The 17,436-nt window shown below is 36.5% G+C and overlaps 1 protein-coding gene across 7 annotated transcripts in view; it reads left to right on the top strand.

Annotated features, from left to right (window-relative positions):
• The window catches only part of THSD7A (thrombospondin type 1 domain containing 7A), a 557,221-nt gene that overhangs the window by 338,745 nt on the left and 201,040 nt on the right, over positions 1–17,436 (top strand). For all 7 annotated transcript variants that reach the window (XM_074367426.1, XM_074367427.1, XM_074367422.1 and 4 more), the window contains one exon: positions 2,479–3,310. In XM_074367426.1, coding sequence (XP_074223527.1) covers positions 2,479–3,310 — 832 coding nt within the window. The remainder of the gene's footprint in view (positions 1–2,478; positions 3,311–17,436) is intronic.

The following is a 17,436-nucleotide window of genomic DNA, read 5'->3' on the forward strand; positions in this document are numbered from 1 at the left end:
CCTTCATGCGTTTTATTTTCCTTTAGTATAGTGTGTATTTTTATAGATCTCTGGAATTTTCTTGGGATATTCTATCTTCTGGTTCTCAATGTAAATATACTTGGAGTAAAATAAATGGAACAGTGTTATCTGTAAGTAGCTGGTTAATAGGAATCTATGGTAATATTTTTGGAATGGGAATTGAATTGAATTTGAATATAGAATGTATGCTTTTTCTAGTTATCTAAGTAAACTTTAGAAGTGCTTACTTATTATCAATGTATATGAAACAGTGTAGAAATTTTCTTGAACTCAATTTCTTTCTTTCTGCTGGCATTAGCATGAACCATAAAATGCGTTGGATATTAAGATCTACAAATCAGTTCTCTCTTTTCTGAACAAAATAACTGAGGAAATTCATTCAAAAGCCAACCGTGAAACTTTAAAAGACATGATCAAATCAAATGTTGCAGAAGACAGGCAAAGTTCTGTTCTTAAGGGGCCATAGAGCCAGTCTATTATTTAGTAAGAAATAAATAGCAAAGATGTGTGGAATTAATTATAAAATTTTATACATATTGCTATACTCCTTATTGAGAAGGGTCCTAGGTTCTGATTCCCAAACTGGGTATTTAGAAAATCTCTAAGAGAGAATCAACAGCTTTATGAATATGTATTTTCCTTTGTCAAATTACAAATAAGATTAAAATATTACCAAGTATTCCATACTGACAGATGTAACAAATTCACTGACTTTCTTAGCTTGTAAAGTTTGGGTATCAGTGCTCTGGGAAGACTGTTTCCCTGAATGTATTTTAAGCCCCTTAATACTCTTTACATATGAACTTCATAAAGCAACGTAATGGGTATGCCACATATCCAGTTCTTATTTTCATGCAACTGTGGTTAGTTTGCACAGTATTTTCAGTCAATCTCTTCTCTATTTACAATTCCATTATTCCGTTTATAATAAACTTCACATCTTCAAGCTGTAAACATCTTCCTAGTTAAAAGTAAATGTTTAAATTAAATTATAAGCATTCTTTATATTTTATTCTTTATAGGTGAATTATTTTGTATAGGAGTATCTAAGTCTCCAACTCTAAACTCTAGAATAAATCCTAAAATTAAAAGTCAGAACTGGAAATTGAAATCCAAGATGGTTTTGTTGTTCATTCAAGATGTAAACTTGGCAAATTACTTCCCTTCTGTGTCACTTGTTTTCTTCATACATAGAGTGAATCTGTTAGCCTAGTTTAGTGATTTTTACTTTTTAGCAACAGAAACCTCTTCTCAGACAAAATCTTATGTATTAATCTCAACATGTATAAAAAATAATAATAATAATGGAGCTTTTCTTAGGGAAGCAGGGATGAGGGAGGAGGGCAGTGGGGTGGGGCTGAGTGTCTCTACAGCCCGACCCTGTATATTGTCCCTCACCTTCCCACACAAGCTATTGAAGACGGCCAGAGTCTGCATCAAATGATTCCTCAAATGCCATGGACCACATTTTGAAAACCATGCCGTTATATGATCTTTAAAATTCTTTAAAATTTCGAAAATAATATAATCTCAATTTTTATAAATTTGTCTGTTAAGGCCCTGAGAATCCTATTAGCTACCTTAAAAAAGGAAATGATATATGCAGATGTCAGTAAGTTTTCATCTGTGCTAAGAAGGAGTCTAAGGTAAAAAGTCCACATTTCATACTAAAGCTGCTGACTTCCGTATCCTGTAAAATTGCTCTCTAATGCCGAATGGTTCATTTTTAGGAAATGAAAAAGTTGATAAAACTCCAAGGAACCCTTGAACATGCAGACAATTCCCAAAGTCTTTAAGTTAAATTTTAATTCTCTTACCCATCTTTACAGTCACTGAGGATGTGAGAAAAATTAATTTGGGGGGTAAAATTAGAGGCAGAGTGTGCTAAAATGAATTTTTCTACTTCCTAGACTTGGTTACCAGGAACATCTGTTAGCACACGTATATACAGCTAGTAGACTCTTGCAGTCATAGTATGTACACCAGTAGAACATGAGGGAGAAGAGAGCATGATTTGCAAGATAGTTAATTGCTCAGGAAAAGGAAAACCTGCAGTAGACAAGATTCTTCACACGGGGCCATCTTCTTTGCCACTTATTGAAATGGATTTGATGGTTATGAGGCAGGAGTAAGGGGTTTTCACTGTGCCTAGTTTCTGATGTCCTTTATGAGCAAGGGTCATCTACCTACCTCAAATTAAGAAAATGAATAAAAGCAAGTTTCCAGTAATCCCAGAAGGACCCAAAGTGAACTTGTCCCAGCTGTTACCTTATATAGACACGGTGACACAGTTCCCCTTTTGAGTATAGATCATTACTTTGCAACAGTCATGTACAGAGACCTACTTTAGAACACTTCAGGGAAGTGAATGTGCTAGATCTGGAAACGTCTTTCTAGAATGTGAAGTCACTTGTAGTTTTCTTCTAGTAGCACTGGTGTCTCTTGTATTGTTTGTAGGTCCGTGGGGCCGGTGCATGGGAGACGAATGTGGTCCAGGAGGCATTCAAACCCGGGCTGTGTGGTGTGCTCACGTGGAGGGCTGGACAACATTACATACGAACTGTAAGCAGCCTGAGAGACCCAGTAACCAGCAGAATTGTTTCAAAGTCTGTGACTGGCACAAAGAGTTGTATGACTGGAGGCTGGGACCCTGGAATCAGTGTCAGCCTGTGATTTCTAGAAGCCTGGAGAAACCCCTGGAGTGCGTTAAGGGGGAAGAAGGCATTCAGGTGAGAGAGATAACGTGCATCCAGAAGGAGAAAGACATCCCTGCAGATGATATCATTTGTGAGTACTTTGAGCCCAAGCCTCTCCTGGAACAGGCCTGCCTCATCCCCTGCCAGCAGGACTGCATTGTGTCTGAGTTTTCGGCCTGGTCGGAATGCTCCAAGACCTGCGGCAGTGGGCTCCAGCACCGGACCCGTCACGTGGTGGCACCCCCCCAGTTTGGAGGCTCCGGCTGCCCAAACCTGACGGAGTTTCAGGTGTGCCAGTCCAGTCCCTGCGAAGCCGAGGAGAGCATGTACAGCCTGCAGGTGGGTCCCTGGAGCACATGCTCCACGCCCCACTCGAGACAAGCAAGGCAGGTGAGGAGACGCGGGAAAAATAAAGAACGGGACAAGGACCGGGGAAAAGGAGTGAAGGATCCGGAGGCCCGTGAACTAATTAAGAAAAAGAGAAACAGAAACAGACAGAACCGACAGGAGAACAAATATTGGGACATCCAGATTGGATATCAAACCAGAGAGGTTATGTGTACGAACAAGACGGGGAAAGCTGCTGATTTGAGGTAAGGTTTTATTACCACTAACTGCACGAGTCTCTCTGTCAAGATCATGGGCTGGAGGGTACTTAAGACGTGCTGTCCTAGATCCTGGAGTTCGTATGTGCACCACCTAGTACGAGCTACCCGCAAGGGGGACATTTTCTACTTGCAGTCATTTAAGCGTATGTGGGTTTCCTGGAGTTACTTCTGTTTTGCTCATTTTTAGGTGCTAGAGTTAATTTAAATTTTCCTGCCCAAATCTAAAGCATGAGGGGTTCTCCAGGAGATGATACTGCTTCTTCAGGTCAATAATGTTTCCACCTATAATGGAAAAGAAAAACTTAAGAGGCTGGAGTTTTGGGATTTTCAGTTCAGATACTTATTTTAGTGAGAATAAGGCACACTTGTGATCTTTCCAAATTTATAGCAGTTTCAAAATTATTCTATAAAAAAAATCTAAACAACAACCCAGGGAGTTAAACCTAAGAATAATTCCTTTCACATTTTATAAAATGGAGTAACTCTCCCCAAATAAGGAAAGGGGAACCAGCAGAAAATAAGGTAAGTAGAGGTTATTTAATCATGAGTAGCTTAATTTAGAAAACATGTGAATTAATTGGCTTCATTTTCTAGACAGAAAATATATTTGTCAAATTATCTCTGGGCAAATAATGACTGTATGTTGAAAGACTTTCTCATGTATGATTTATTTCTTGTGAAAATATTCATTGAGGATTATCTAAAGGATATGAAGTTCTCTGGATATTCTAAATTTTGCTCTTGGATAAGTGAGACCGTCTGGGAGTGGCTTATCTGGATCATTTGCATAATTGCTTCTTCTGAAATATTTATGCAGCTATGATTTGGACTGAACTGAGAGAAATTAAGGTAACCACTCAGAATTTTATATCATATTTATTGTAGAAGTGACATTGAAAGTGTCATCTACTCCATCACACAGTCTGTTCTCTTGATTAAAAACACATAAGATAAATTTCACTGAAGTATCAACCCCTGCGCTTCTAGTGAGCATCTGGATTGTTTTCCTTATGGCCCCTGGAAATCTCATAATAGATCACGTTTTCCTGTTTACCTTGGCTCTTGGGACCATAAATAGGGCTGTGTGACAGGCTTGTTGTTTACTAACACCCCCTCCCCACTGGTTTCATCTTTTTCTCACCCTCCTTATTTTCCTTCACTCATTCTTGTCTAGTGATTTTGCTGTCTATGGATTTTTGAAAGCTGGTTGAAAGCCTTTTTGGAGCAGAATATAGTTTAAATAACTGCGTAAATAAACAAATGATTTATATGCCTAAGCCAGTTTCTCTCATCGTAGCATTGTTCTGTTCGCTATCTTTAGGATATTTGCTACTCCTCCGTTGTACTTACACAGTTGTGTTTTGTTTCAGCCATGCAGTAATTTGCTCTCTCTCCATTCTGAGGTCATCAATCCTGAACTCTTTTCCTGGTCTTGCTAAACACTGCTTCTCCTGCCTTGTTTCCCCAGGTTCCCTGTAACTCCTTCAGTGCCGGGGGAGGGGGATTGTGTGTGTGTGTGTGTGTGTGTGCACGCGCGCCTGCCTGCCTATCTTCACCTCTGATTCTGTATCATGTACATTTTCAGTTCAATCCCTGTTTTATTCTTTTCTAGCTGTCCTTTTTCTGGTGATTTCCCAATCTCTTTTCCTGAAGTATCACAGTTATATTAGTTACTTGTCTCCCACCATGTAATGGAATGAGCCTCCAAGGCAACTTGAGTTGTCTCCTGCTGTCACTGGGTTAATATTCTCGTAGACATTTAATTTCATGTTGACTACTCAATTAAAAGTATAATTAGGATAGTAGCTCCCACTGCATAGAGCCTAACATTCTCATCCAGTTAATTGTAAGCAAATAGATTTTTAAAATCTATAGATCATCTCTTAGGTGCTTATATTCTGTTAGAAATACCATATCTTCCATAGCATCTTAGAAATGCCATATATTCCAACAAAATGATAGTTGCATATATGTTATAACCTATTGGGGTATAAATTAAACTTCATGTTAAATTGGTTCTTTTTCAATTTTTATTGAAGTATAGTCAGTTGACAGTGTTGTCAATTTCTGGTGTACAGTGCACTACTTCAGTCATATAGGAACATGCATATATTCATTTTCATATTCTCTTTCACAAGTTTCTACAAGATACTGAATATAGTTACCTATGCTATATAGTAAAAACTTATTGTTTACCTTTTTTTTATATATTAATACCTAAAAATCTCAAACTCCCACTTTATCCCTTCACACCCCTTCCCCCTCTGGTACCCCTGGTAACCATAAGTTTGTTTTCTATGTCTGTGAGTCTGTTTCTGTTTTGTAAATAAGTTTGTCTTTTTTTTTTTTTTTTAGATTTCACATAATTGATATCATATGGTATTTTTATTTCTCTTTCTGGCTTACTTCACTTAGAATGACATTCTCCAGGCCCATCCATTTTGCTGCAAATGGCATTATTTTATTCTTTTTTATGACTGAATAGTATTCCATTGTGTAAATATTCCTCAGCTTCTTTATCTAGTCATCTGTCGATGGACATTTAGGTTGTTTCCATGTCTTGGCTAGTTTGTTTCTTAATATCTCTCTTATTTGAGAATTATATATAAGAATAATATAAATAAATATATATAACTAAGAAAATTAGTGAAGAAGAGGCAGTATTAGGTATTTTGCCCATATTTTTCTCAAACATTACACCATACCAGTGAAGCTAATAAAGTGAAGAGTAAAGAGGTAACACCAACAAAGAACAGGACCGCAGATGAAGGACTTGATGATGAAAGTGTTTCATTTTATATCAAATTCAGAATTTTATCATATAAGAGAATACAAAATAATAAGGCTAAAAAACTTCTAGTACAATAACTAAGTGCATTTAGCTAAATAAATGAAAGAATCTTGGAGAAGCAGAGTTCATAGAGCAAATAAAAATAATTTTAGTAGAATTGCTGCTAGAAGTTCAAAGCTAAAGATGGTAGTTTTGCCCTGCTTTCTGCTTTCAAACAGGCTAAAATCGATGAGAATGAGAATTTAATTAATTTGTTTTTTGTTTGGAGTGCAGTTGCTTTGCATGTAAAGAATAAAAAGAAGGAGGGAAAAAGAAGAATTTACCCCCTTTTCAGTTGTTATACCCAAAGTCCATATTCATTCAGTGCTTAAAAATGTTTTCATTTTAAATGCTAGAAGAAAAGATAGAATGTTAAAGTCTTAAAGAAGGACACTTTAGGCCACAGAATGCAAAGGTTATACAGGAAACGACTAATCACGATTATATTTATTTGAAAAAAAAAAGAAAGAAAATTTTGTTCAGGAAAAAGGTTAACAAAGTTAAGATCCCGGTAGCAAACCAAGAAGAAGTATTTGTGATACATAAAATTGACAAAGAACTAATTTTCTTAATACATAAAGAACTCCTACAAATCATTAAGAGAAAGGTCCAAAATCTAATATAAAAGTCAGCAAATGTTCAAGAGAATGAGAAGACAAGCCACACTGGGAAAAACATTGGCAAGACACATTTGATAAAGGGCTGTTATCCAAAATATAGAAAGAACTCTTAAAACTCAACAATAAGAAAACAACTGGACTGAAAAAATGGATCAGAGACCTTAATAGACACCTCACCAAAGAAGATATACAGATGTCAGATAAACATATGAAAAGATGCTCTATATCATATGTCATCAGGGCAATGTAAATTAAAACAACAATGAGGTACCACTGTATACTTATTAGAGTGGTCAAAATCCAAAACAGTGACAACACCAAATGCTGGTGAAGATGTGGAGCAACAGGAACTCTCCTTCCTTGCTGGTGGGAATGCAAAATGGTACTGCCCCTTTGGAAGACAGTTTGGTGATTTCTTACAAAGCTAACCATACTTTAACCATATGATCCAGCAATCATGCTTCTTGATATTTACCCAAAGGAGCTGAAAACTTAGATCCATGCAAAAATCTGCACATGGATATTTATAATAACTTTGTTCATAATTGCCAAAACTTGGAGGCAATCAAGATGTTGTTCAGTAGGTGAATGGATAAGGAAATGGTGTTACATTCAGACAGCAGAATATTATTCAGCACTAAAAAAGAAGTGAGCTATCAAGCCATGAAAACACATGGAGGAAACTGAAATGCATATCACTAAGTGAAAGAAGCCAATCTGAAAAGGCTACATACTGTATGATTTCAACTATATAGCATTTTGAAAAAGGCAAAACTAGGGAGATAGTAAAAAGATTAGTGTTGCCAAGGGTTACATGGGAGAGAAGGATCAATAGAAGGGCACAGGAAATTTTTAGGGCAGTGAAACTACTCCATGTAATACCATCATGGTTGAAACATGAGTAAACCCATAAAATGTACAACATCAAGAGTGAACCATAATGTAAACTCTGGGCTTTGGGTGATAATGATATGTCAGTGTAAAACATTTGTAACAGATGTACCACTCCACGGGGAATGATGATATGGGTGAGGCGATGCATGTGCAGGGGCAGAGAGTATATGGGAGCCATTTGTATTTTCCACTCAATTTTTCTGTAAACCTAAAACTGCTCTTAAAAAATAAAGTCTATTAAAAATCAACAAAGGACAGGATCAGGTCAGAGAAGGTATGCTAATCCTCATCATAGTTAAGAAATACAGAAGAATTTAAAATCCCATTTTCACCTGTCAAATTATCAAATAAAAATGTTTGATAGTGTGTTCAGGGATTACAGCCTCCATTTGGTGAGTCACTAAAAGGACTCACTGGAATCAGCATACAGTTACATTCATGGTAAGATTTATTACAGTGAAAGGATACAAAGCAAAATCAGCCAAGACAAGTGTGCGTGGAGAGAAGATGAGAGGAAACAAGAGTCAAGCTTGCAGGGTCCTCTCCCTGTGGAGTCTCACAGCCTACCCTTAACTCCACCAGCAAAGAGTTGCAACAACATGTGTGAGGCATCATCTACTGGGGCAGCTCATTAGAGACTTAGTGCCCCCATGTGTTATTGGGGTTGATTACATAGGCACCCTCTCCCTAGTGTGTACAAAAGTTCCAAACTCCCAGAAGGAAAACTGGTGTTCACCATAAACCACATTGTTTAGATGAACAAATTAGGTGCAGTGAGCCACTCTATCATCTAGAGAAGTTTTATCATTAGAGGAAATTTTATATCAATATAGGGAACTGTTTACTGGTCAAATTCCCAGATGCCAGCCAAGGGCCAATTCTGCAAGCAGGCCTTTATAAAGACAGAAGTTTGAGACTTGCTGTTTTATCAAGAGTGCTATTTAGTATTAAAGAAATTGGGGAAGGAGGCACTCTGATACACTCTTGGTGGGAGCAAAAATTAGTACAACCTATCTGAAAAATAATTTTATAGTATGTATCAAAATTTAAACTGTACATTCCCTTTGGCAGTGATTCTGTTCCTAGAAATTTTTTCTAAAATATATCTAAGTGTGTAAATATACGTGCAGCTCTCATTGTAGCATGATTTGTTACAGAAAAACAACCTAAATCCCACCAATAAAGGACAATTAAATCATGGTACTTCCATATGTGGAATGCAATGCAGTTATTACCATAGGAGGGATGTATCTCAGTTCAGGATGCTATAACACAGTTTCACAGACTAGGTGGCTTATAAACCACAGAAAAATTTTTTCCTCATAATTTTGGAGACTGAGAAGTCCACCATCAAGGTATCAGCAAGTCTGGTGTTTGGTGAGGACTCTCTTCCAGGTTGCAGACTGATGACTTCTCATTGTATCTCCCACGGCAGAAAGAGGGGAAGAGAGCTCTCTCTAAGGTCACTTTATAAAGGCGCTAATCCCATTCACGAGAGCTCCACCCTCATGATAACCTCCCAAAGAACCCATCTCCTAATAGCATCATGTTGATGGTTAAGGACTTCAACATATGGGTTGGGGCAGGAGGCACATGTTCAGTCCATTGTGGTATGTGACTTCTAATTAAACCTGAGGAAGTAATAAAGGCAGTTTTATTTTTCTCTCCTGCCTTGAAATTAATCAGCAATACCAATAAAGAAAATAATCACTTCTATCTACAGTAAAAAAAAAAAAAAGAAAAGAAAGAAAATGGAAAAATGAATAAAGAAAGCAGCCATTTGAAAAATCTGGATGTTTAAGTTGGAGGAATCTAGGAATCTAAGGCATGAAGGAGATTCCTTTAAAGTGATTAGAACACAATCAGGGAAGGTCCATTCAAGGATCTTCTCCAGGGAGTCTCTCGGTTTTGGGGGTTGGAGCATGGACAGTCCTAGGGGGGAGTGTGGCTGGAGGAGTAATTAAGCAGGAATATCACTTCTCTTTTCTCCTGGCTGAGTTAAGTTGTCAAAGGTGAAGTGGAGAGGAAGAGGATATTGGAGGCAGACACTTCCAGATTGCAACAAGCATAGCTTTAAGGCTTTTAAGATTTAAGGTTTTGCTGTCAGCCACCCTCACCTCTGGAAAGCTTTTGGCTGTCTCCACTCACCTCTTCTTGAAATAAAAACCTGAATTCACATATGAAAGGCACATGTTTCAAGAAGAACTGTGAAACCACTGCATGTAATACAAGAAGCATTTAGTGCCAACTTTTGAAAATATCCTTCATTTGAACATGCCTTGTTTTATTGTATTGCGTGACAAAGGCAATTACTTGTAATTATAAATCCTATGGAAACATTGCCAAGAAGTGTGGGAAACTCAGCCCAGTAAATTCCAGAGGGAATAAGAATTAGGATTTAAAGCAGATTTCTGTTGGCTAAGCCAAAAAAAAAAAAAAATGTAGATTTATCCAGGTTCTAGATAACTCCATAAATCAGACATTTTGGACACAAATATATAAGGATAAAAAATAACTGGTTCCATAAATATAGTCAATATATCTTTGACAAAGAAGCAAAAGCAATGCATGGAGCAAGGATCGTGTTCAACAAATGGTACAAGAACAACTGAACATCCACATGCAAAAAAAAAAAAAAAAAGAAAAGAAATCTAGACACAGACCTTACACCTTTCACAAAACTTAACTTTGCCTCCGGCAACCAAGATGCCCCTCAGTAGGTGAATGGATAAAGAAACTGTGTTTGCATTCAGACAATGGAATATTATTGAGTACTCAGTACTTAAGAAGAAATGAGGGATCAAGCTATGAAAACACATGGAAGAAACTTAAATGCATGTTACTAGTGAAAGAAGCCAGTCTGAAAAGGCTACACACTGTGATTCCAACTACATATGTGATATTCTAGAAAAGGCAAAACTATGGAGACAATAAAATGATCAGTATTGCCAGGGATTAGATGGGAAGAAGAGATGAAGAGGGGAATACAGAAGAGTTTTAGGTCAGTGAAAATACTGTGTATGAAGTCATAATGATGGATATGTGCCAGTTATACTCTCATTCAAACCCAGAGAATGGACAGCAAGAGTGAGCCTTAATGTAGACTGTGGGCTTTGAGTGATGAGGATGTGCCAAAGTAAGTTCATCCTTGGTAAAAAATGAGCCCTTCTAGTGAGCGATGTTACTAATGGGAGCAGAGGGTATATGGGAAATCTCTGTATCTTCCTCTAGCTAAAACCTCTGCTCTAAAAGAAAGTCTTAAAAAAAAAAAAAAACTGGGTAATACATAAAGAGGAGAATAAACTAGTAACCCTTAGAAATACTGACATATGGATGGGAGTATTTTTTCTCTCATTTTGTTATCAATTTAGTTTTGCCTTTTTAGTCTCTATATAAATTCAGCCTTAGCATTGTGAATAGTAATGAAGCATGCTCATTTTTTTCCCTAACTTCTTACTTTTCTGACATAGCCTCTCAACTTCAGAATTACCTCTGTTGAGCAGAAAATTTTATTTCTTCTCAACAGTCCATCTCTTGATGCCTGATTGCTATTCACTTCAGCATACTTGTTTACTATATCCTTCTCTTTTGGGCTTGCTCTCTAGAATGGTGTTATAAAAGTTGAATATAAAGCTAGTAGCTTTACAACAATCTGAAAAGTCACTGAATCAACAAGAGGGGAATTTAAGTAATGGATAATTAGAAGAAATAAGTACTTAATAAGAAAAGGGAGACCTAAGCACTCACCGCTGCACAAGATTGAGTCATTTAAACTTTCTGGAACTCAGTTTTTTCACCCATTAATATGTGTGGAGGGTGATGGGCAGTGATGAGTGAAAGGAAGAGGAATCTGAAAAAATCTCTAAAACCTTTCCAAGCTTTATGATTCCAGTGAACCTTGAACCAAAACCATACCTAAAGCAGTAAGTATAAAATCATAGATACTTTTCTTGTCAGAAAGTTAATTAATTTTCAGTTCCATGGATCAGTTCATAGTGCAACACGGAGGAATGTATGTGCAGTGCCCATGGATTAGAACAGCTCTTACGATCTTGAAAGTAACTGCAAGTTTTTCCCTAGGATGATGTTCTGTTTTGTTCCTCAGGGCCCATCCCCTTTGCTATGACTCTGCATCAGTGAAATTGCAAATCTAATCCTAACCTTACCGGAAAGTAGGGAGTAAATGGCCTACTTTTTAGAGTAACGCTGACTACTTCTAGGTTCTTCAGACTCTGTTTATAAAATTACTATTTCTCATGCATAAATAGCAGGCTTTTAAAGAACTTTCTGTATCATTGCAAGTGTCGATTTGCCCTCCAGATACTCATCAGCATTTCTCATGAGCTTGCCAGAGCTGCTTGCTGACCACATCTGAAGGAAGTAGTCAGTATGTTGACATTCTTCTGTAGATGGTACGTGGCTAACCAGAGAACCTTTACTTCTCTCAAAATGTAGAGCTGACTGGGCATTTATTATGTTTGCCCCTAGAGAGCCACTCTCAGCACTTCGAGATCCTGCTCATACGCCTGGGGGGCTGATCTCTAAGCAGCACATTGATAAGGCTTCCTTGTTGTCTTTTTCCTGGTTGGACTTTACCCTCCGGAGGCAGCATGCTAGCAGAAAGTGGGAAGAGAGGGGAGTTGGGGATTCATTCCTGTCTTCTGGGTCCACCGTGGCTGAGTTCCTCTAACAGAAGACCCTGTCCAGCAGTCTCCTATGGCTCTTTGTCTGTCTCAGTGCTGGGAAGATCCTTTCCTTGGTCCCTTTATCGCCTTGGGGTGATAAACTTCCCAGAGTTGTTAGTCCCAGAGTGTTTCACCACCCTTTGGTGGTTTCTCTAAATACTGCCCATGCTTTTGTTAATGATCCTTCTATTGTACTCTCCTGAACTAAGCCACATAAGTTTGTAGTTTGTTTTCTGATAACCATGATGAACACCAGAATATAGTGTTGGAGCCAGAGAACTACCTCTGTGTCATTGCTAGTTCACTTATTTATTAATTAATTTAGTCTTTATTTACTTTTTTGTACAACAAAGTGCAAGACACCCAGACGTTCTGGGCACAGGAATATATAGACCCAAAAAGAAAAAAAAGAAAAACCAGAGACCCTAATCTCAGGGACCTGTTCTTTGCTGTGGAAAGAGTGGCACAAAAAAAAATCAATATACTATTGGAAGTCTTATGTCTGTATGTGGAGAAAGAGGGAGTGCATACAAGTGACAACTGAAGTAGCAAGTTCCTCATAAAGGGAGGCTGGCAGGATGGAGAATGGCCTCACAGAGGAAATGCTGCTAGAGGTAAGGCCTAGGAGGTATGCACAAAGTATGCACCAAAGGAAGGTGAATGAAGGGAAAACGTGGGAACAGCAGAGCAGAGGCACTGAGATTTGATCAGTAGTTGTTCATTGTATAAGGATATGATGCATGTAGATTATTCACACATCTAGAGATTGTGTTATAAAGGAATGAGCAGCTAGGCTAGTAAAGAAGCCAGGGAAGTTCTTGGAGGTCAGGCTTAAATGTTTTGACCTTATATCCTGGGTCAGTCATCTCCACATTTATGGTGATTTGAGCACACCCCAATGTATGTATTATTTACTTATAAATTAAACCAAACACTATTATAAAAGTATGCTATATATTAAAAATCATAATTGAAACTAAACATTAGATAAAGAAACAAGGAAATAGTATTTTCCTAATTATTATGGATTCATATTATCTTTAGCTAAAATCTTAAGACAGACTCTCCATGAAGGGTACATTGTTAGTGGTAGTGATTTTTATATATATATTCATTTTATCTTTTAAATATATATTTCGTTTATTATATATAAGTAAAATTATATTGAAAAGTAGAGATTTATGAATATGATTATCATGTTATAATCATTTAACCAATAAATGAATATTATTTATGCAGTTACTATGGGTCCAGCACTGTGCCAGGTACAGAATTAACTTTGCAATTATATAAAAAATTTTTTACATTTAAATATTTTTTAAAGATTGCTATATATAGAATAAAGCAAATATTATTATTCCTATGTTATAGATGGCAAAAAGTGAGTGTCTTATGTTTTAAGTACCTCCCCCAGGTCACCTAAAAAGAGCAATATTAGAGGGCAGTGAAAAAAGCCTTAATCAGGGTCGACCAGCTGTTATATGCGACCTGAGTGCTGCCTTGGATGTCTGGGAGAAAAGATGGTTCACATGAAGGCATTTCGAAGAGGTAGCTTAAGCTCATTCTCAGCAGTACATGAATCCATGTTTAAAATAATGTTCTTGACAACTTCTGTTTTAGGGGACCCAGCTTGTTGGGATCTGAGTAGATTATCACAGCCCCGCCCTCTCTGTAATGAGCCTGATTCCTTGCAGAAGTTTCAATCTTCTCTTTTTTTTTTTGACATGTTTCCGGAAAATGCCCCATTTAGATTACTGAGTATAATAGTGGGGAGAGAAATAAAGCCTGCACTTAACTATAAATCAGTGAAGGGGAAACATATACACTTTCATGCTTCTACCAAAGATATGTATCTGTTAATTTCAAAATACAAGAGCAAATGCACAGTCAGAATAAATGCCAGTAACCCTATATCTACTTTACGAAACCAGCATTGGTCAAAATTATAAAGTGGGAAAAATTTCTTCTGTTGATTTTTATATCCGCATTTACCATCCCTCACTAACCATGATATTGTTCTCTTCAAACTTATGCTTGAGTTTATGCACATCTCCCATCCTGATCTATTAACCTAAAGTATTACCCAAGTTTTGTTTTTTCCACTTTTCCTCAACTTTATTTCATTCCTTGAAAAAGGGTACTTTTTAAGTATTGTACAAAAAAAAAAAAAAGAAAAAGATTGGTCTATTCATACCATGTCAGGTCCCAGAATTCAGTGAAAATTGTGTTTTGTTAAATATTCAAAGTTTTCTCAGAAGTTATGATATACTATGTAAAGAAATCCACTGACACTTATCTACTTATAAGTATACATCCACATTCTATGTAGTAACAGTACATGAAATGGCTAGATAATCTACTTCATGAAAGAAAGACAATATTATTTATAGCCCCATTCAGCTAAGACAATGCTAGCATATAAGCAGCCTCCGATAAATGTCAAAGTATGAAAATTTAAGGGAGTCTTTGGTTTTAGAATTTGAGCCTTTTAGTGAATAATAGGGGGTCAAGTAAGGTCAATGGGAAATGGAAACTTCTGTAGATGTGAAGAAAATAACTGAAATATGAAAATAATCCAAGAGAAATAAGTCATATTCAACAAAAAGAATGTAAAATACATAGAAATGTAGAATATTTGGTTCCACTCAGGTGACATCACTTAGAATATATTTCAATATTATTTTGCCTGGTCACACTAAACAATTGCTGTTGCATCATGGGATGAAATATATTTTCTGTAGAAACTAGGAAATAAATCATTCATAATACTGTAAATCTACTTTAGCGGGTTCTGAGCATTAGCTTATTTAGTTTAATCTTTGATCCATTTGTAAGCATTTTTACTTATATTGTAAGCATATCACTCCTGTTTTTACATCTTGAAGCCACTAAGCTATGTAGTCATAACTATCAATTAGTTGGCGTTGATGACAGCCAACTAAAAGGCTCATATTGTCAATATCCACCTATACATTTCTATCAAATTCAGAAATATCAGTGTGACCTTAGGGTCACGTCCCACATCCTAAGATACAGCTGTCTTGTCATGCCCACGATAGCTTCACTTCTCCTACACCTCCCTCTCTCACCTCCAAGGAATATTTTCGATTTAAATGATATTCTTATCTTGGGACAGTTAAACAAAAGGAAGCTCTTAGGTAACTTTCAAAATATGTTTAACTTAAAGGAAAGCATTTAGGGCCACATTATAGCTATACCTTAAGCCACATTATAGATCTTACTGCCTAATCCTCCTTCACATAAACTTTAAATAAAGTCCATTCCAACTGCCTCATTTTTCATCAGTGCTTTATATTAATATCTCCCATTTGATTGTTCCAAGTTTAGCTTTCTTCCTTGACTGGTGTGAGAGCACAATTCCTTGAGAAACTTCCTTGAGCGGGCACTTCCTTAAGCAGCTGGGCCACTGATTGGGGCAGTGACCTTGAATTTCTTTGGCAACAATTGTGATCTCACCCATTGTTTTCATTTATTTGCTGGAATTCTACCAGCTTTATGTGTGTAGTACTGAATCACCTTCTGACTGGAATATGACAAGAAAGGTTTAAATGGGAGGAAATACTTTTAAAAGGGGAAAAAAATCCACATGGAATAAGGAATTCATAAATCATTAATGCATTATTTGTATAACCTAGTTAAGAATATGCTCACTATTTTACACTTTGCTAACACATTGTGGTAGTAATTTTGTGTGTTTTATCTTATTTCCTCCTTAAAATTGTTGGTTATATATTGGGCACTATTTTAGGCCTCTACTCCACACTTTAACCTTGCTTTTGTTCATTGTTTTTCTAATCTTGAATGTTTTTATTATAGAACGCTTACCAAATTTTTCCTAAAAGTTTTCTGACAAATATTTTCTTCTCTACTTATTACAAACATGTGGTTTTTGATACTAGATTTTAAAAGGATGCAATCATGGAAAATTAGTTTGGCTAGTATTTACCCCATAGCACTAAGGACCATAAATGAACAAAATAACTGTACTGTGCTTAATACAAGCTGTCGTCGTACTGAAAAGATCTTGGAATGTTGGCACAGTCATGTACAATGTAGAGTGCTGGAACAAACAAAGCAGGTTTTTGATAAAGAAAAATCAGTTGTGACCACTGATAGTTGAGTTACATTAGTTTTTCACTTTGGTTTTATAAAAAATAACAGTAATAATAATAAATAATGCTTTCAAAAGGCCACTAATAAATAAAAGCCAAACCACTAACTGTCATATGTAAGTATATATACATGAATACATCTATTCCTATTGATAGATGGATGTGAATAGAGATAGCTGAAGAGATGTAAATCCTGGTTCAAGGATAATAACTATGAATTTATTAGAAATCACTTCCAATTGCATGAAATTTGTATACTTTTGGATTTCATACAAGATATGATATATGCATACATTTTGGATTTTAAACAGATTTTCAAGCAGTTTTTATCAAAAAAATGCTATTCTCTGACAGGTTCATGTCTATCAAGGATCCCGTATAGTGAAATTAAAAAAGAAATAGATGAACAAGAGTATAGGAGACACTGTATAGTTCCAGCTCTGTGTAAAGCATTGTCCCTGCACTTGGATATCTTTAATTCTATGCATGAGAAACAAGGAGGAGGAAAAGTGAAAAAATAAGTAAAATTACTTGAAATTACTGTAACTCCATTTGTCCCAGAAAGTTTTTGTCCTTTATGAGCTGTATGACATATACTTCATAGTTAGTCAAAATACTTGATGAAAGGATAAATCTAAGATAAAATGACTACATTTTTCAAGAGAAAGCTTCAACTATATTGACTAGAATAATTTGATAAGGCAACAGAATTTGACCAAGTTCCCAAAAGTGAATTATATTTAACCAGGTGTGGTGTGATGGGAAAAATGAGCTTTCCAAGTCAAACATGATGTAGAATAAAATAAATTAAAAACCCTCTGAATTGAGAATTAGCAGGTTATCTGTAGAGGAGAGTGAAGATAGTAAGGCAAAGAATAGTGAAGGTTTTTCCAGTAAGAAGGATCAGAATTAGGTTCACAAACAGGAATGGCATGCAGAATGGGTTGGA

This window comes from Camelus bactrianus, chromosome 7, assembly GCF_048773025.1.
Source record: "Camelus bactrianus isolate YW-2024 breed Bactrian camel chromosome 7, ASM4877302v1, whole genome shotgun sequence".
NCBI lineage: Eukaryota > Metazoa > Chordata > Mammalia > Artiodactyla > Camelidae > Camelus > Camelus bactrianus.